At 46.2% G+C, this 19,001-nt stretch overlaps 1 protein-coding gene across 7 annotated transcripts in view; it reads left to right on the forward strand.

Moving 5' to 3' along the window:
• LOC147018834 (uncharacterized) overlaps positions 1–19,001 on the forward strand; it is a 45,734-nt gene that overhangs the window by 21,594 nt on the left and 5,139 nt on the right. For 4 of the 7 annotated variants that reach the window (XM_085898896.1, XM_085898893.1, XM_085898891.1 and 1 more), the window contains exons 2-5: positions 7,325–7,529; positions 8,888–11,935; positions 16,745–16,908; positions 17,938–18,017. In XM_085898896.1, coding sequence (XP_085755022.1) covers positions 11,905–11,935; positions 16,745–16,908; positions 17,938–18,017 — 275 coding nt within the window. In that variant the 5' untranslated portion in view covers positions 7,325–7,529; positions 8,888–11,904. Of the gene's footprint in view, positions 1–7,324; positions 7,530–8,887; positions 11,936–16,744; positions 16,909–17,937; positions 18,243–19,001 lie in introns of those variants that run through there. The other 3 variants (XM_085898895.1, XR_015062546.1, XR_015062545.1) reach the window with 3 other exon arrangements.

Below are 19,001 nucleotides of genomic sequence, written 5' to 3' on the forward strand. Positions count from 1 at the left end.
GAATTGCCATTGAGCTGCCGGAGGGCAGTTTTGTGTCTCCTTCCAAAGAACGGAAACCTGCATGAGACCGCAAATTGGCGGCCTGTGTCACTCCTCAACACGGACTATAAAATATTGTCAAAAGCACTTGCAACCCGTCTAAAGGAAGTCATCTCTTTCTTGATTGGCACTGATCAATCATACTGCGTTCCAGAACGTTCCATATACGATAATATTTTTTTGCTGAGAGACTTGATCAGTCTCGGTCGAACTACATCTCCTGGTTTTGGTTTATTACTTTTAGATCAAGAAAAAGCTTTTGACAGTGTTAACCATTCTTTTTGTTTGATGTACTCAGGAGAACAGGGTTTGGGGAAAAATTTATTGCTTATGTTAAGTTATTGTACAAAAATGCATCTTGTCTGCTGAAGGTTAATAATAGTCTTTGTTACCCTTTCCCCTTTCAGCGAGGAATCCGTCAGGGCTGTGCGCTATCAGGCATGCTCTACAATCTATCCATTGAACCTTTATTAGTTTTACTTCGGAACTCAGTGTTGGGAGTCTCTCTTTCACAAAACTCCAAAGTCGTTTGTTTCAGCTTATGCTGATGATATTTGTGTTGCTATTGCAAATTAAAAAGATGTTTCTGAGGTCTCTCATTGCCTTACCCAGTTTGAGCTTGCTTCTACTGCAAGAGTAAATTGGAAAAAAGTGTAGCTTTTTGGGTGGGCCCCAGATCGCCTTCTTCGTCCCTGCCTGGTTTACCAGGAGGAATACAGTGGAGTAGTGAGGGGTTTAAATATCGAGGCTTATTTCTCAGAATTGAAGCGTATGAACAAAAAAATTGGGAGAACTTCCTGGAAAAAATTAAATTGAAACTGGCAAGGTGGAGAAGATTGTACCAACTTCTCTCGCTTAAGACACGGGTGTCAATTATAAATAACCTGGTGGTTCTTTTTATTTGGCATAAAGTTATCCCACTTGAACCTCCGAGATACTTGTGTAGTGTAGTAGATAGTGGAAAAATCGTGCAAATTATGATACAAGCATCAAATTTGGCATTTCTGTTCTGCAGGGCTTTCTGATCAAATCTGCCCGATTGGCCATTTGAAAATCCAAGATGGCGGCTATTTTTCTACATGGCCGCCAAGTTTCTACATGGTCGCCATGGCTAACTATGCTAAAGAAGACATCATCCCAAAGGTGGAATCCTATGGTGCCAGGTACGAGAGGGTGGACGTTGTGTTTGATGTGCACAAGAAGTCAAGTCTGAAGTCTGAGGCAAGGTCGAAAAGGGGGCAAGGAATCAGAAGAAGAGTGACAGGAACCAGTAAGACCCCAAGTAACTGGAGATGCTTTCTTCGAGATGACAGCAACAAGACAGCTGTTTTACTTCCTTGCGGAAAAGATGTGTGAAGCACAGACGACGAGCACAGTCATTGTCACAAAAGGAGAAGATGCTATTAGCAATACAAGGAAGTCACTGGATGCTGTCTCCATGTCGTCATGAAGAAGCTGACACTCGAATATTTGTACACGCCAGGGATGCAACGACGGATGGTCGCAAGTCCATTATCATTAAGGCTAATGACACGGACGTACTAGTCATAGCAATATCTGCACTGTCATAGTTACAGGAACTAGGTCTTGAGAACATGTGGATTGCCTTTGGCCAAGGAGCCAAGGCGCGATGGATTCCAGTCCATGAGGTAGTTTCTGCAATAGGGCCTGAGAAAGCAAGAGGGATCCCATACTTCCATGCATTCACTGGATGTGACGTCGTGTCTGCCTTCCGCGGTAAAGGGAAGAAAACTGCATGGCAGACTTGGAACGTCTTTGATGATGTTTCTGAAACTTTCACCAACTCAGCCAGCATCCAACACAGATTCGTGATCTTGACCTGCAGAGGTTAGAGAGATTCGTTGTCATCATGTATGACAGATCAAGCGCAGCCACTGGTGTGGACGGAGCAAGACTTGATCTCTTTGCCCACAAGCAGAGGCCGTACTACTCAATTCCACCAACACAGGCAGCCCTCAGAGAACATGCAAAGCGTGCGGCCTATCAGGCTGAGATCATCTGGGGCCAGGCAACCATCTCCAGTCCAAACACGAGCAGTCCCACTGAATGGGGATGGACACAGAAAGGAGAGACGTGGCAGATATGTTGGGCAACACTACCACCCCCTATTGCAGCCAGCTTTCAGGAACTGACCAAGTGTTCCTGTAAGAAAGGTTGCCACCGGAGATGCAAGTGCTCTCAATCAGGGCTCCCCTGCACAGCACTCTGCAGCTGCATATGTGGACAGTAGCAGCTGGAGGAACATCCACATGGTATGCATAACTGAACATTTACTAGCCAGGGTCTGGTTGCAGAAAGGCCTTAGCTTCATATGACCATCATTAAAGTGGTGCAAAATCAGAAAAGTGTGCATCAGGGGGCTTTAAAAACAGGAAAATCTACTCCAGCAGGCTTGAAAACATAGGAATCCACACCTAGATCATGCAAATCGGACAACTACAAATACTTCTAACCAAAAAGTCAACTTCGGGAGGCTAACTTTGCAGCCATCTTGAAAAATGGCCGCCATCTTGGATTTTCAAATGGCAAATCAGGCAGATTTGATTAGAATCCCTTGGAGAACAAATATGCCAAATTTGATGCTTGTATCATTTTCACGATTCCTCTCAAAAATTGCTGTTATCTGCCCCACTATTGGTCACAGGCATTCAGAGGGTTCTGACTGATTTTTCCTGGGGTTTCCACAATTGGCTGGGCCCAGACGTGGTCTGCAGACCCCGAAATACGGGTGGTCAAAATCTGATGCATATCCCAAGTCGGATAATGGGATTCCGAATTTCCACGATAAAGCGCCTACTGTACAGTGAGCGTGTTCCTTGGCGACCTCTCACAAATGCCTGGTTGCAGAAAGTGGAAGGTCTGAAATATGACTGTGAACTTTTCCTTATCGACCTGCAACACGTTGATATGTCTCAGCTCCCCAGTTTTCATCAGAACCTTTTGAATGCTTGGCAAGTCCTCGAAGTGCAACGTTTAGAGGTATCATACGATGCCCAAAAGTTTGTACATGAGCCATGAGTTCGGAATCCTTTGTTCTCTAGAATTTCAACCTCCAGGTCGTTTATGCATTGTTTCACCAGTGTTGGATTAAACAGAGTGTGAGACCTGTTGCAGCCATCCTTGAATGCCTGGCTACCTGTAAGCTCACTTTCATTAAAAACTGGTGTTCGTTCTGCTCGTATTGTGGAAAATGTCTTGAAAGCAGTAATTCAAACCTTTCATAGACTAAACATTGGGTGGACTGGGGTGGATGAAGTGGTAGACTCGCGTCTCTATTTCCCTGAACTTCAAATTGCCTCAAAAAACAAGAGGGTGTGTTCTCCTCAAACTTCGAGGAAATTGGTGTGTTTCAGGTCATGGGGAAAACGGCTATCTTCAACATATTGTTAGGGCTGTGGAAATTCGCAAACCACCATTCAGGTCCCGTAGGTAAGATAACTCTAAGTACATGTGTAGTTGGCCCCAAACCCATTGTTTAGAGGGAATTTATGTGATTCATTGGGGCTGCGACGCTTTGAGATAGCCATTTTTCTGTTCTATCTTTATTTTGAACCAACCACGTCTCAACCGCCATAACCATCAAACCACCACCGATAAACCCTCCACCACCCTCACCTCTCTCTCCTTCTGCGGCCATTCCCGCACCACCTGTGAACACTGAGCGTCGGGCTGTCTTGGGCTCGTTCAAGATACGCACCGAGCCGCGAGTGCAGGTAGCGGCCTTTCTGAGGGAGAATTCGGATCAAGAATGCTACACGCCCACTTCTGATCCGTCCAATCAGCAAGCGCGGAGCGGCTTGGCCCCACCTCCAGGCGTGTCTGTGTGAAGTCCATGTATGCAAATTCTGGGATCGGGGGAGGTTCACGCCCTCTTTTCCTCCATCCAATTGGCGAGCATGGCTCCGCCCCCGAGGTCATTCTGATCTGGAAATTTGCATATTGTTTCTCCTGCCGGCCTATAAAACGGCGAGCGCCAGGCGAATCGTGGCAGAGTCAGTTTTGGTGGAAGAGTCAGTTTTTGGTTGGAGAGCAGAGTGTGACAGAGAGTGGAGTCGGGTGGCGAAGGCATCGAGGTGGGTTCTGCAGTCGGCTGAGGAGAGTTGTGGGAAGAGGCCAAGGAGCTCGGGTCCGAGGCAGGAAGGACGGTGGTCGGCGATGAAGTCACGGTGGGAGATCGCTCGTCGCGGGATCCAAGCCAGCCAGCCATTCTCCCTCCCCCAGGGCATCAACAATTCCCCCTTTTCCCCCGCGCTGAGATAGTGCAACAAAGGGGGCCCCGTTCCCACCCCACTCCAAACGTCGTGTCAACGAAACCCGCGAAGGAGCACGGAGTCGGGGCACAGCCACGCGGCCACATCTGCGGCTCGTCCGCCAACGCGTCACGAGGACGTGGGTAGGACCCACCCGGTCTCGCGGACTTGGCCGCTCCTTCAGGTCCCACGCACATATTGGCCTACAGGCCCGTCTGCCCCCTTGTCTATGAGGGTGGCTTCTTTCCTTTGCTTTTGAGTAAATGTGTGTTGGCGCCGTCTGTAAAGTAGAACTGTATAAGTGTTGTCATGTGTGCGCGTAGTCGGTAGTAACTCTGCGTCATTGTTTCTTTTGTTTTACTGCTATAGGTGCATTTTGACTGTTTGGCTGTATATGTTTGCTTTCCGTGTGTCGCGTAATAAATGTGCATTGTGTGAGCTGTTTTCCCATTTCGCTTCGTCTTTTCTTTATTGACCCTCCATCCTGCTTCACGTAAAGGGTTCGTCGTGGGCTGAATACGCCCGATTAATTAATCGGACCGTCGAGGCCGACGATAACACCGCTCGGTTATCCCGATAGCACGGAACGGACCGCTTCAGTGGTTCGTGTCCGGAGTCAGCCTGCGGCGAGGTACGATCGCCCGGTCGACCATCCGCGCAGGTACTTAGGTAGATCGAATTTGGCGAGCAACCCTATCCTGCGCGGGTAGGCAATTGGCACGGTCGTGGTGGGGTTAAACCCCCACCCATGACTAGCTCCCGGCGTTGTTCCGAGAGGGTCACGACAGAATTGTCCGTTCCGGTGGACGAGGCGGCCGCCATTCGAGTCGAACGGCCGATCGCACGCCGGCGGGCGCGAATTCGCAACAATATGTCTGGAAGCATGTATACCTGGTTTTACAAAACTGTTGAAAAATCGGTGGAATGAGACCCCATCTGCTGGAGCTTTTTTAACTCCAGTGTGGAACAAAATGTATAGTTCTCCAACTCTTGGGCGAACTGGAGACCTGAATTGGAGACTAGCGCATCAAGCCCTGGTCACACAGACATTACTCCATAAGTTTAATTCTTCTGTTCTAATTTTTTTCTAATTTTTGTTCTAAGGGGAAAAATGCAAATGTACTTTTGTGCTTTAAAGGTATGGTTTCGGCACGAGTAAAAATGGAGCAGGCTTATGTTTTGAGCCTGGATATTGTGGGTGATCAGTGGTACACTGATGAGGTTTTGAGTTTCTTTTCGTGATGGAATCTGTTTGTAAAAGTGTAAAGTACTTCCACTTACTTTTTGCATATATGTATTATTCTGTGGTGGTTTTTGACATGAATAGACACCCTTGTTTGTATTGCTTTTGTTGAATTTATTTTTTTGCTGTAAAATCGTTTGGATTTGTTTTTACGGAGGGGGTTTTTTGGTGTGTTTTGATACTTTTTATAATAAAAGCATACAAAAGTCCTCTTTTTCTCTTTTTCTCTTTTTCTCTTTTTCTCTTTTTCTCTTTTTCTCTTTTCTCTTTTTCTCTTTTTCTCTTTTTCTCTTTTTCTCTTTTTCTCTTTTTCTCTTTTTCTCTTTTTCTCTTTTTCTCTTTTTCTCTTTTTCTCTTTTTCTCTCACGCACACAACTCGTGAATGAGTTGGTTCGTTGACAAGAACAAGCCAATTCGATTTTGGTGATGGTCTGGATTCAGATTCGACCTATCAATGGGATATAAAATGTTAACTATTCAGTCTAGCTGAAACCCCTTATGCTTGCCGCCTCCCTTCTCCACCCCAGCTGAAGCCCGATTCCTCTCGAGGTTCCTACTGATGACTTCATTTTTGTTTTTTGCTTGTTCAGTTTCCTTTTGATGACTCCAATGCAGGACTGTACCTATTTGGTCTTCCATTCGATTTGAATTGAATTTATTTTAAAGCCATTCTGAATTCAATTGAGTAAGAAGAACGTCATGTGTCATTCGGGTCAAGTGTCCGATCAAAGTGGGGTTGCATCAAAGTGGTACGTCTTGGTACCCGGTCATCACTGGCAGAAGTTATGTGGCAATTATTATGTCTCTCATTAATTACATAACATACCAGGACACAAACACCACACAAAATTCAATGCACAAAACTACACAAACACCATACAAAACAAGTCAGTGAGGGTCTGCTATGTCTGATTGCTCTTTTTCTTGTTTTGAAAATAGAGTGGAATATAAGTTTGTTTGTTTTCACATTCAAACGTTTATGCAACTTTGTTGTGCCCATGGCATGCATTGGTCTGTTATTAAGCAAGGAACTTCCTCCATGGTCTGACATTGCCTACTCTATGTTGTACACATGTTTTAGGCATTATGTCTTTTGATAATGTTCATTCAACATTTATATTCATAAATCATGTAAATCCATCTATTTGAGAAGTATAATGGAAATAAAAAAAATATGTGGGTGGCCCTCTTTCGATACCAAGCGAAGGTCCCACACAAGCTTGGCCCAAAATTATCATGAACATGATGAATTATGTTGGACCTTCAGATGTGGTACACTTAAAAATACAAACAAAAATAAAAATGAGGAATAATTAAAGCAGAAAGTCATTAAAATTGTTGAGATTGAATCACCATACCTGTGACCAAATGTAAAAAATGTGTTTGAGAGGCCAGATATCGGGACTAAAAAAACAAGGAAATCTTTAGTTTAACCATGGTTTAACATGTGACTGGGTATTAAAAGGAAAACATCATGGAACTGATCTCTTGGAATAAGTCATGATTCTTTCTCACATCAACAAATGTTTACTTCTGAATCATTCTCAACTTTATCGATCTGGATCTTCACCCCCTTTCAACTTCAAACTTCATAATGTATGCTTACACACATGAAATGTTAGTCAATAAGATTGGTGTTACGAAGTGATCCTAGCAGACACATTGATGACATTTATTGTCATCGGTCTTGAAGTTGTTAAGGCCAAATTTAATGTTCACATATCTTTTTATTCATTTAATTTTTCCATTCCGTCATCCTTCTGTCTTGCAGCAATGGGTTGTCTGAATGAAGTGAGACAAGTGGACACCATCAAAGAAATCTGTCCTTTGCTCAGACTACTTGGAAAAATCTTGCTTTGACAGAATTGGTCAGCCCACAAGGCTCAGAGCAGATGTTGTGCCCATAATATTTGACTTTCCAGCACATCTACAGAAGACACATGCTCCCGTACCTGACCTGACCAGACCTAAATAAGGTAATTTTTCTTTAAGTCTTAAGATTTAAATGAATTGACTCTTTCACAACAATCACATCAAGTGCACATAAATGTATTACATTTCATTCCATTGAATCACATTCCCATATTGGTGCTCAAAAAATCATGCACAAAGACGTTCAATATTTTTGTGCCCCCAGCCCACTGTCCAACAGGCAGATAGAACTCAAAGGTATCTTAAATTTTAAAAAGGCATCTGAAAAAGGGCAAGGCTCAATTTTATTTGTTTGAAACAGGTATATATTTTTAATTTATGTCATCACATGAAGGAAGTGTATGGTCAATGTGTTTGTTTCTTCCTTGGCCACTTTCCAGCCTGGTGTTGGCTTAATGGTTAGGGTGGTGGGTTTTGGATGCAAGGGTCCCGAGTTCAAATTCTTCTTGGCTGTTGAATTAATACCAGGTGGGGTTAACTCGGCCTGTCATCCTCCCGAGGTCGGCAAAATGAGTACCAGCATGCTGCTATACTGTGTTGGAGTGGCGAGCCATCCAGGATTGTGCCCAATAGCCCAGGAGACTACTTAAGTAGCATAAAAGCTCTGCACAGAGTATGGTCCCAATCCCCTCTCCTCCACTTTCCAGCATTATGTACATTGCTATTCTCCTTGTAGTGAGGAAGTTTATAACTGTATTTTGAAATGAGACATGTCACAAATTTATTGTTAGAAGTATCGTTTGTACAGTGGGGTTGGCAGGATGGCCAAGAGATATGCACACCCACCCCTGAGGGTTCGATTCCTGACCCAGCTTCCTGACCTATCCTGGGTTCAATTCCTGACCCAGCTAGGAACTGCCACCCTGGTGTTTCACAGGCAGGGTGATTCATCAATGTGTGTGCCGTCCCTCGGATGGATGTTGAACGGCTGTCCTGTCTGCCAGCATTTATTGGTGGATGTTAAGGATCCCATGGTGTCCTTTGCAAAGAGTAGGTGAGCCATCACTGAGCACCATGGCCAAGTTCCAAATTCCTGTCCTAACTAGTCGAATGTCAAGCCTGGCCAACTGGTTTGTGAAGACTTGGGCCAAGCTTCTCCTGGCCGACCCCACAGTGTGGGATAATCGTGGCCATGAAAGAAGAAGAATGGTTTACAGTAATGATGTGCCAAAATGAGTGTTATGATTGGCTCGTCATTCATTTACATTTGGTTATACACTATTTTATTGATCAACAATGAACACTTATTTTCTCCATTCAAAAGGTATTTACATCCTTTCTATCCATAAAATAAATTTATAATTAAAAAGTTGACCATGCATCTGTGTTTTCAGGGAAACTTGTATATAAAGAAGAATTTGAAATCGATTTATACATGTCATTTCATCATTGTATCTTCCAGTGTAAGAAGAATCGAAACCCCCCCAAAGGGATGACATCACCCACGTGTGACGAATGGAGATAATCAACCGGTAGAGGGACCCAAGACACCAGAATTTACCACTCCAGTGAAATCAGTGAAACACCGTGATGTGTCCATCATCCAGACAGATCACTCGTATTTCACAATGAAAGTCCACAAAACATCAAGCGTTAATTAAACAACGCATGTGACGAGCTGTGCAGTATGGAGAAATGGCTTAATAACACGCAACAGAAGCCCCGACGTCTCCATAAGAGGGTTGATTCATTGGTAACCATTGTCAAGTTGCTTCAGACAAGAAACTTGTCTCTGGGAATGGAGCAGACCTGTTGTCAAAGATACTCTCGGGTGTTCCCTCTGAGCTATTGAAGAGAATGCGGAAAAACAAAGTGAACAGGTAACCCATGAGACATACCCACCTGTGCTGGGAGCTTTTGCTGGGAGCTTTTGCATTGCCTCTGCAGTTCTACTCCACCAAGGCTAACAAGTATGTTCCTAAGACTTTTTGACTTTGCACTTCCACATTGTACAGTGATAAGGAAATAGTACAGTGGGATCAATGGGGAACCAAGTTTCACACAGGAAGCCTTTGTAACGCTTCAACTCAAGGTGTATGAAGCAAGAGCAGCAAAAGCAGATGTTGTGTTCGCTGATACTTGATGAGATGGCCATCCGCAAGCATCTAAGTTGGGATTGGGAAGGTGTGTGGTTTTACTGGCATCGGTGATGAAACCACTCCTGTTGCTGCAGAACCACTTGTCCTGATGGTTGTGCCATTGAACAACAGGTAGAAAATTCCAGTGGGATACTTCCTTATTAATGGAATGTTTGCAGAGGAAAGGGCCAACCTGGTTAAGCAGTGTCCTTGCAAGTTGAGTGGTATTGGAGTGCAGGTTTCATCACTCGCATCAGTCACGCATGATGGTCCATCTTGCCATTTCACAATATTGATGAGTCTGGGTGCAAATATGAAAGTTTCAGAATTAGAGCCTTCATTTCCTCATCCCAGCAAGCCGTCGCATCGTGTCAGTGTTCTTCTTGATGTGTGCCACATGTTGAAGCTGCTACGGAACACTCTGGCAGAAAAAGGGGTTTAGGTCAATGGTTCTGGAAAGGAGGTAATATGGTCATACATTAAGGAACACCATCAGCCATGAGAGGGAAAGGGGCTAATTGCTGGAAACAAGCTGAGGTCAGCACACATTGAGCAGCAGAAGTCGAAGATGGAGATCAAATTAGCAGCCCAAACTCTCTGCAGTGGTGTGGCTGATGCCTCAGAACTCTACCAGCAACATTTGCAGCTTGCCCAGTTTAAGGGTTGTGAAGCACTGGTAGAGTCTATTCGCATCTCCAACTGCTTGTTCGATTGGATGAACTGTAGAAATCCTCTTCCACGGAACTTCAAACACCGATGCCCCTCATGCAATGAACAAAAGTGTCGCTCTTTCCTGAGAAAAGCGTTCCTGTACATGCCATCACTAAAAGATACTGGATGCCATGTATGAAAAACAAAGGAAAACAGCCTTCATTGGATTTATCATGGCAATCAAGAGCCTTCAGGCCATGTATGATGATTCCCTGGTTGGTTGTGTTGAACCAAAACTTAAGTACTTGCTAACTTGCAACACGAGCCAAGATCACCTTGTTCTGTGCAGTACGTACAGCCGGTGGACCAAACAACAACCCCACAAAGGGACAGTTTTCAGCTGCACACAAGAGATGTTCATTTGCCATGAGGTTTAGAGACAGTGAAGCAACTGTGTCACTCAGGACAACATTGGTGTGTCATGTGATCAGTGATGCACCAAGGCAGCTTGTGTGGTAAGCAGCGACAGTTACTTCAGAAGAGCAGGATATGTTCTTGATAAGAAAGTACGACATGCAGATATGTTACTCGGCTGATGACGATCACAACGATGTCGACGCCCCCAACCTTTGTCCTCTCACATTGCACAACGAGGAAGTTAATGATGTACATTGTTTGATATGTTGTATGTATGTCATCGAAGCACATTCCTTGCTCAGAATGTATCATTGTGTTGATGAGCAGTTGTGATGTGTCTGGTAGAAGTCTGTTGCATTGGAAAAATGGGGTGGTCTTATCAAGGCATCATTTGTTGTGGTCCAAGTTTGTGTGGTTTTAGAAAAATGCATTCAGATGCTTTTGAAGACAACAGGTGGTGCACTCCCACAGTCTAAGAGGGTTACTGCTGCCATCACAGCAGCTGTGCTGAGTAGCTGCACAAGGTGTGTTCGACCAGCTGTATGAGCACACACTCGATGGTTCTCCTGACTGTAGTCACATGTTCCTGCTCACCAAGTGTCTGGAGGCAATCTACATCAAAATCCGGATGTACCATCTGACCAAGCAGTTCAATGTGAAGATCACAGGGCCCAAAGTTCACTAAGCAGTTATCAAAGCCGGTTCTGTTTAGGCATCAGTGAACTCAGGTGTCCGTTTTTCTTTGTGGATGGGCCAGAGCATTGACCTATTGTCTATTTTATCTATTTTTATCCGTTTGTTGTTCATCAAATGACAAAAGAAAGCCATTCCAGTACAATTCCAAATTTCAAACTTCCAGTGATCTGTTCGTTACATTCAGCTAAGAATTTTACTGTAATTATTGATGTATTTACATGTGCGAGTTTGTGCCAATTTTAATAAAAACCCGCTTGCCATTTTATGTATTTTTCTTATATAATACTTTTTAAAATACAGGACATTATTTAACTTACCAATAATTAAATTGCCAGAAGCATCCTTGAGGTTTTTGTAAAAAGGATTTATTTTGGAATACATTAATTTTTTTTCATGAATGTTTGTCTTTCATGGTGTTAATTTATACTCTTGTACAAGTGATATGTACATGTTGTGTACCTTGTACCATGTCCTCACTGTGACATTATCATGTTCTGGGTTTATAGTATCGACTATCGCTGGTTCATGGTGAAGCCAAACCACCTCTGTAGTCAAAACTCAATCAGCCATTGTCCACATGTCCTCAACAATTCGCCTCACTTTGTGTGGTAAGCTGACAGTTTTTTTGCAAATACAACTCGTCGCTTCACTGGCGGTTATTCAGGGGTGTGTGTGTGTGGGGGGGGGGGGGTGGAGAAAGAGGAAGAGAGATAGGGGAGAGAGATAGATAGAGAGAGGTAGAGGGAGAGGTACATAGATAGGTAGAGAGAGAAAGGAGGGAGGGGTGGGGGAGGGAGGGAGGAAGGGGGAGGAGGGGTGGGGAGAGCAATGCCTAATCAAATGTTGATATTTCCTCTGGGAGGGATAGGTGGGAGCGAGGAGGTTGGGGGAGAGAAAATGGGGGAAGGGGGAAGTGGGGAGTGTTTGAGAGGAGGTAAGCTTGAATGGAGTGTGTTTTGGACTTGCGTTTGGTAGGGGGACTTGAGGGGGGAAAGGCGGGTTGGGGTTCTCGACTTGTGTTTTGTAGTGGAACTTGTGCAGTAAGTGGGGATTAGTAGAGCATTGTACGAAATGTGGTATGTTAAAACAGAATACGGACACTGCCTTGAGATGTCCATAGGGGTGACAAGGGGAGGGAGTTTGGGAAGAGGTAAGTGTGAAGGGAGGGGGAGGGAAGGCAGCATGAGGGGAAGCAAAGGGAATGCAATATGATGGGAAGGGATTGTGGTGTGAGGGGAAGGAGAGGGAAGACAGCATGAAGGGAAGGGAAGACAGCATGAGGTGAGGGGAAGGGAAGACAGCATGAGGTGAGGGGAAGGGAAGACAGCGTGAGGGGAAGGGAAGACAGCATGAGGTGAGGGCAGGGCAGCATGAGGGGAGGGGAAGGGAAGACAGCATGAAGGGAGGGGAAAGCAAAGGCAGCATGAGGTGAGGGGAAGGGAAGACAGCATAAGGTGAGGGGAAGAAAGCATGAGGGGAGGGGAAGGCAGCATGAGGTGAGGGGAAGGGAAGACAGCATAAGGAGGGGAAGAAAGCATGAAGGGAAGGGAAGACAGCATGAGGTGAGGGGAAGGGAAGACAGCATGAGGTGAGGGGAAGGGAAGACAGCATGAGGTGAGGGGAAGGGAAGACAGCATGAGGTGAGGGGAAGGGAAGACAGCATGAGGTGAGGGGAAGGGAAGACAGCATGAGGTGAGGGGAAGGAAAGACAGCATGAGGGGAGGGCAAGGGAAGACAGCATGAGGTGAGGGGAAGGGAAGAAAGCATGAGGTGAGGGGAAGGGAAGAAAGCATGAGGTGAGGGGAGGGCAGCATGAGGGGAGGGGAAGGGAAGACAGCATGAAGGGAGGGGGAAGCGAAGGCAGCATGAAGGGAGGGGGAAGCGAAGGCAGCATGAGGTGAGGGGAAGGGAAGACAGCATAAGGTGAGGGGAAGAAAGCATGAGGGGAGAGGAAGGCAGCATGATGTGAGGGGAGGGAAGGGAAGACAGCATGAGGTGAGGGGAAGGGAAGACAGCATGAGGTGAGGGGAAGGGAAGACAGCATGAGGTGAGGGCAGGGCAGCATGAGTATAAGGGAAGAAAGCATGAGGTGAGGGGAGGGCAGCATGAGGGGAGGGGAAGGGAAGACAGCATGAAGGGAGGGGGAAGAGAAGGCAGCATGAGGTGAGGGGAAGGGAAGACAGCATAAGGTGAAGGGAAGACAGCATGAGGGGAGAGGAAGGCAGCATGATGTGAGGGGAGGGGAAGGGAAGACAGCATGAGGTGAGGGGAAGGGAAGACAGCATGAGGTGAGGGCAGGGCAGCATGAGTATAAGGGAAGAAAGCATGAGGTGAGGGGAGGGCAGCATGCGGGGAGTGGAAGGGAAGACAGCATGAAGGGAGGGGGAAGAGAAGGCAGCATGAGGTGAGGGGAAGAAAGCAAGAGGGGAGGGGAAGGCAGCATGAGGGGAGGGGAAGGGAAGGCAGCATGTGGGGAGGGAATGCAGTATGATGGGAAGGGATTGTGGTGTGAAGGGAAGGGAAGACAGCATGAAGGGAGGGGGAAGCGAAGGCAGCATGAGGTGAGGGGAAGGGAAGACAGCATAAGGTGAGGGGAAGAAAGCATGAGGTGAGGGGAAGGGAAGACAGCATGAGGTGAGGGGAAGGGAAGACAGCATGAGGTGAGGGGAAGGGAAGACAGCATGAGGTGAGGGGAAGGGAAGACAGCATGAGGTGAGGGGAAGGGAAGACAGCATGAGGTGAGGGGAAGGGAAGACAGCATGAGGTGAGGGGAAGGGAAGACAGCATGAGGTGAGGGGAAGGGAAGACAGCATGAGGTGAGGGGAAGGGAAGACAGCATGAGGTGAGGGGAAGGGAAGACAGCATGAGGTGAGGGGAAGGGAAGACAGCATGAGGTGAGGGGAAGGGAAGACAGCATGAGGTGAGGGGAAGGGAAGACAGCAAGAGGTGAGGGGAAGGGAAGACAGCATGAAGGGATGGGGAAGCGAAGGCAGCATGAGGTGAGGGGAAGGGAAGACAGCATAAGGTGAGGGGAAGAAAGCATGAGGGGAGGGGAAGGCAGCATGATGTGAGGGGAGGGGAAGGCAGCATGAGGGGAGGGGAAGGGAAGACAGCATGAGGTGAGGGGAAGGGAAGACAGCATGAGGTGAGGGGAAGGGAAGCCAGCATGAGGTGAGGGGAAGGGAAGACAGCATGAGGTGAGGGGAAGGGAAGACAGCATGAGGTGAGGGGAGGGCAGCATGAGGGGAGGGGAAGGGAAGACAGCATGAAGGGCGGGGGAAGAGAAGGCAGCATGAGGTGAGGGGAAGAAAGCATGAGGGGAGGGGAAGGCAGCATGATGTGAGGGGTGGGGAGGGGAAGGGAAGGCAGCATGTGGGGAGGGAATGCAGTATGATGGGAAGGGATTGTGGTGTGAAGGGAAGGGAAGACAGCATGAAGGGAGGGGGAAGCGAAGGCAGCATGAGGTGAGGGGAAGGGAAGACAGCATAAGGTGAGGGGAAGAAAGCATGAAGGGAAGGGAAGACAGCATGAGGTGAGGGGAAGGGAAGACAGCATGAGGTGAGGGGAAGGGAAGACAGCATGAGGTGAGGGGAAGGGAAGACAGCATGAGGTGAGGGGAAGGGAAGACAGCATGAGGTGAGGGGAAGGGAAGACAGCATGAGGTGAGGGGAGGGGAAGGGAAGACAGCATGAGGTGAGGGGAAGGGAAGACAGCATGAGGTGAGGGGAGGGGAAGGGAAGACAGCATGAAGGGAGGGGGAAGCGAAGGCAGCATGAGGTGAGGGGAAGGGAAGGCAGCATGATGTGAGGGGAGGGGAAGGCAGCATGATGTGAGGGGAGGGGAAGGCAGCATGATGTGAGGGGAGGGGAAGGCAGCATGAGGGGAGGGGAAGGGAAGACAGCATGAGGTGAGGGGAAGGGAAGACAGCATGAGGTGAGGGGAAGGGAAGGCAGCATGAGGTGAGGGCAGGGCAGCATGAGTATAAGGGAAGAAAGCATGAGGTGAGGGGAGGGCAGCATGAAGGGAGGGGGAAGAGAAGGCAGCATGAAGGGAGGGGTAAGAGAAGGCAGCATGAAGGGAGCGGTAAGAGAAGGCAGCATGAGGTGAGGGGAAGGGAAGGCAGCATGAGGGGAGGGAAAGGGAAGACAGCATAAGGTGAGGGGAAGAAAGGATGAGGGGAGGGGAAGGCAGCATGATGGGAGGGGAGCGCAAGGCAGCATGAGGGGAGGGGAGGGGAAGGCAGCATGTGGGGAGGGAATTCAGTATGATGGGAATGGATTGTGGGGTGAGGGGAAGGGAAGGGAAGACAGCATGAGGGAAAGGGAAGGGAAGACAGCATGAGGGAAAGGGAAGGGAAGACAGCATGAGGGAAAGGGAAGGGAAGACAGCATGAGGGAAAGGGAAGGGAAGACAGCATGAGGGGAAGGGAAGGGAAGACAGCATGAGGAGAGAGGAAAGGGAAGGCAGCATGAGGAGAGAGGAAAGGGAAGGCAGCATGAGGAGAGAGGAAAGGGAAGGCAGCATGAGGAGAGAGGAAAGGGAAGGCAGCATGAGGAGAGAGGAAAGGGAAGGCAGCATGAGGAGAGAGGGAAGGGAAGGCAGCATGAGAGGAAGGGAAGGTGGTGTGAGGGCTGGGGAAGGGAAGGCAGCATGAGGGGAAGGGAAGGGTGATAAAACGCATCCAATCAGCATAAAACGCACCCAAACTTTGCATGCATACGAAGGGAACTCCAATGTAGTGCATGAGTGAATAGTGGGTATTTGTGTTAATTTAAACACCCCTTTGGATTGGAAATTAACGATGTAATTCTGGACTTGCAGCTCATATGAATATTGTGTTTCTGGCTGAGCTTGGTGGGGTTTGTACAGGAAAGCTGATCCCATGAACCATGAATTGCTGGTGTTGTGGGACACAGGAACTGACATTCAGGCATGATCTGCTGTATTGTGCTCTGTGGGCATGTAGTGCCACTGCTCTGGCCATGTTGATTGACTGATGCGCTCGACTCTGTTGTGTGAATACACATTGTATTTCTATCCGAGGACTAATTTGCTGTCATTAGTTGAGTGCATCAGGTTTGAGGTCTTTTTTATCGAGGATGAGCTCTGCCATTTCTACTGCCAACACTGCTGCACATACTTGAAGCTGCGGTATGGTAGGTTTAGACTCGGGGGTTAACTTAGTCTTCCCTCGCATGAAGCCCACTTCGCTTTGTCCATCTTCGTCAACGGCTCTGATGTCGGCACTGCACTACTCGCTTTGGTGGATGCATCTGAAAATGCATATAACTCGGTGCATTTTACCTTGGAGAGGGAATTCAAAATGTAGGTGTATGGGATATGAAGCTGCTTCAAATCTTGAAGTGAATGCCTCCATGCCTCTCATTCTTTCAGCTTTTTTTTTTTTTTTTTTTTAGCAACTGGTGAGTCCCAATCACAGGTGTCCTTGGAGAGTTCCTGCAGTGTCGCTCTGCCCTCTGTGGTTCCTGGAGCTACCATGCCGAGAGGGTCGAAAAGACTGCTTACTGTTGACAGGACTCCATACCATGTGAATGGTCTGTCGCTGACTGATACTCTGAAGGTGAATGTGTCTGTGACTATTTTCTATCATGAACCTTGTTTTCTAGGCTTAAAACAAAACTGCATCAAGGTCATCAAAATCTGCCATTTTTAGGGGTATGGGTAAACGGTATCGAGTAATGTTATTTAATTCACGGCAAAATTAAAATTTATGGAAATAAGGAGGGTCCAGTGATTTCTCCAAAGGTTAATAGGGAAACAGATCTTTCAAACTGGACACTTGGAATGTCTGCAGTGTGGCATATATCACTCGAAGAGTCCAATGTTTATTACCTGCAAAATCAAAGATTTTTCAAGTATATTGGTCAGTCGGTTTTGTTGTTCTGTCTGTTTGTTCGTCGGTCAATCACCGACAGGTCACAAATTTAAACTGATCTTCACAAAACTTCACCACATGGTAGAGCTTAGCATAAGCAAGAAGCCTATTGTTTTGAGGTTAACATAAGCCAAAGGTCAACAACTTAAGTGAAATTTCTAAAATAGTCAGTTTACATCCAATTGACTTGAAAGTTGAAAAGGATTTGCATCGTCCATCACTGAATTGGGAAAGCAACTATTTTTGAGGTCAACTCGAGGTCAAAGTTCTAAAATCATCAATTTTCAACTGATTAACCTGAAAATTAAGGAGCAATTGCATAGTGTGTCACTGAATTTGGAAACGAACGATTTGAGGTCAAAAGTCAACTCTCAAGGTCAAACTTCAAAATCATCCATTTCAATCTGAAAATGATCATTTTCATCTGATTGACCTGAGCTTTGATTAGATTGTCAATTTGAATATTAATGAAATGGACAATTTGATGTATCCATGGCAACCTTTGGAGATGGGGGTGGATTTTGCAAGTATCGGGCTCTGCATGTTGTCTTTTCTTGTTTCAACAATCTTTTTCTTTTCATACATCTCCATGCTAGAAACTGAAAAAGACTGTTTAACCTCTACAATCCTACTAATTTACCTTCAATATTAGAGTTCCTGCGACAGCAACATTTCTTCTGGTGTTATGCAATGCCTTCTTTTGTATCTTTTCAGATATCACTTGTGAAGATACAGCTGTTTACAAGAGTGTGCAGTAAAGTAGAAGGCAGCATGAGAGGAAGGGACAAGGAAAGGTGAGCAATACATGCATGCTTCTGCTTTCTTATTGTGGTTTGATAGTAGTCCCATGGTAGTGCAACACTTGCTGTAATTTTACATCTCATGTAGTAGAAACACTTCATGTGGTTATATTACTCTCTTTCTCTCTCTTTCTCTCTCTTTCTCTCTCTTTCTCTCTCTCTTTCTCTCTCTCTTTCTCTCTCTCTTTCTCTCTCTCTCTCTCTCTCTCTCTCTCTCTCTCTTTCTCTCTCTCTTTCTCTCTCTCTTTCTCTCTCTCTTTCTCTCTCTCTTTCTCTCTCTCTTTCTCTCTCTCTTTCTCTCTCTCTTTCTCTCTCTCTTTCTCTCTCTTTTCTCTCTCTCTTTCTCTCTCTCTTTCTCTCTCTCTTTCTCTCTCTCTTTCTCTCTCTCTTTCTCTCTCTCTTTCTCTCTCTCTTTCTCTCTCTCTTTCTCTCTCTCTTTCTCTCTCTCTTTCTCTCTCTCTTTCTCTCTCTCTTTCTCTCTCTCTTTCTCTCTCTCTTTCTCTCTCTCTTTCTCTCTCTCTTTCTCTCTCTCTTTCTCTCTCCTCACCCTTAATACCCCCATCAGTGAAGTGAGGGGGGGTTGTATTTGCTCATGTTTTACAAGATTGACAATATTTTACTAACTAGAGATTCATATCAGATTCACCACCACTTTGATGGATTGCAGCAATCGGAAGCGATGTTAAAAATATAAATAAAGCATGATCAGAATGGTTGAGGTTGTCCCATTCATCCGTTTTATGTTTGTGCAGGTTTCTGGATTATACAATACCAGCGATTTTGTTTCTTAATCAGAAAATGCAATCCATAGGAGAAAAACAAACAAGCAAACAAGAAGAATGTTGTGCAAAGCACGATACTTACACAATTCCCGCAAAAAAAAAAAAACAGTTGCCATGGAAACAGCAATTTGGCAATCCAGCTCGGTTTGTTTTGAAATAAGGAATGAATGCTAAAGGAGGCTTTTTGCGCATGCGA

Source organism: Eptatretus burgeri, chromosome 10 (assembly GCF_056783735.1).
Source record: "Eptatretus burgeri isolate ZD-2024b chromosome 10, Ebu_testis_v1, whole genome shotgun sequence".
NCBI classification, from domain to species: Eukaryota; Metazoa; Chordata; class Myxini; order Myxiniformes; family Myxinidae; genus Eptatretus; species Eptatretus burgeri.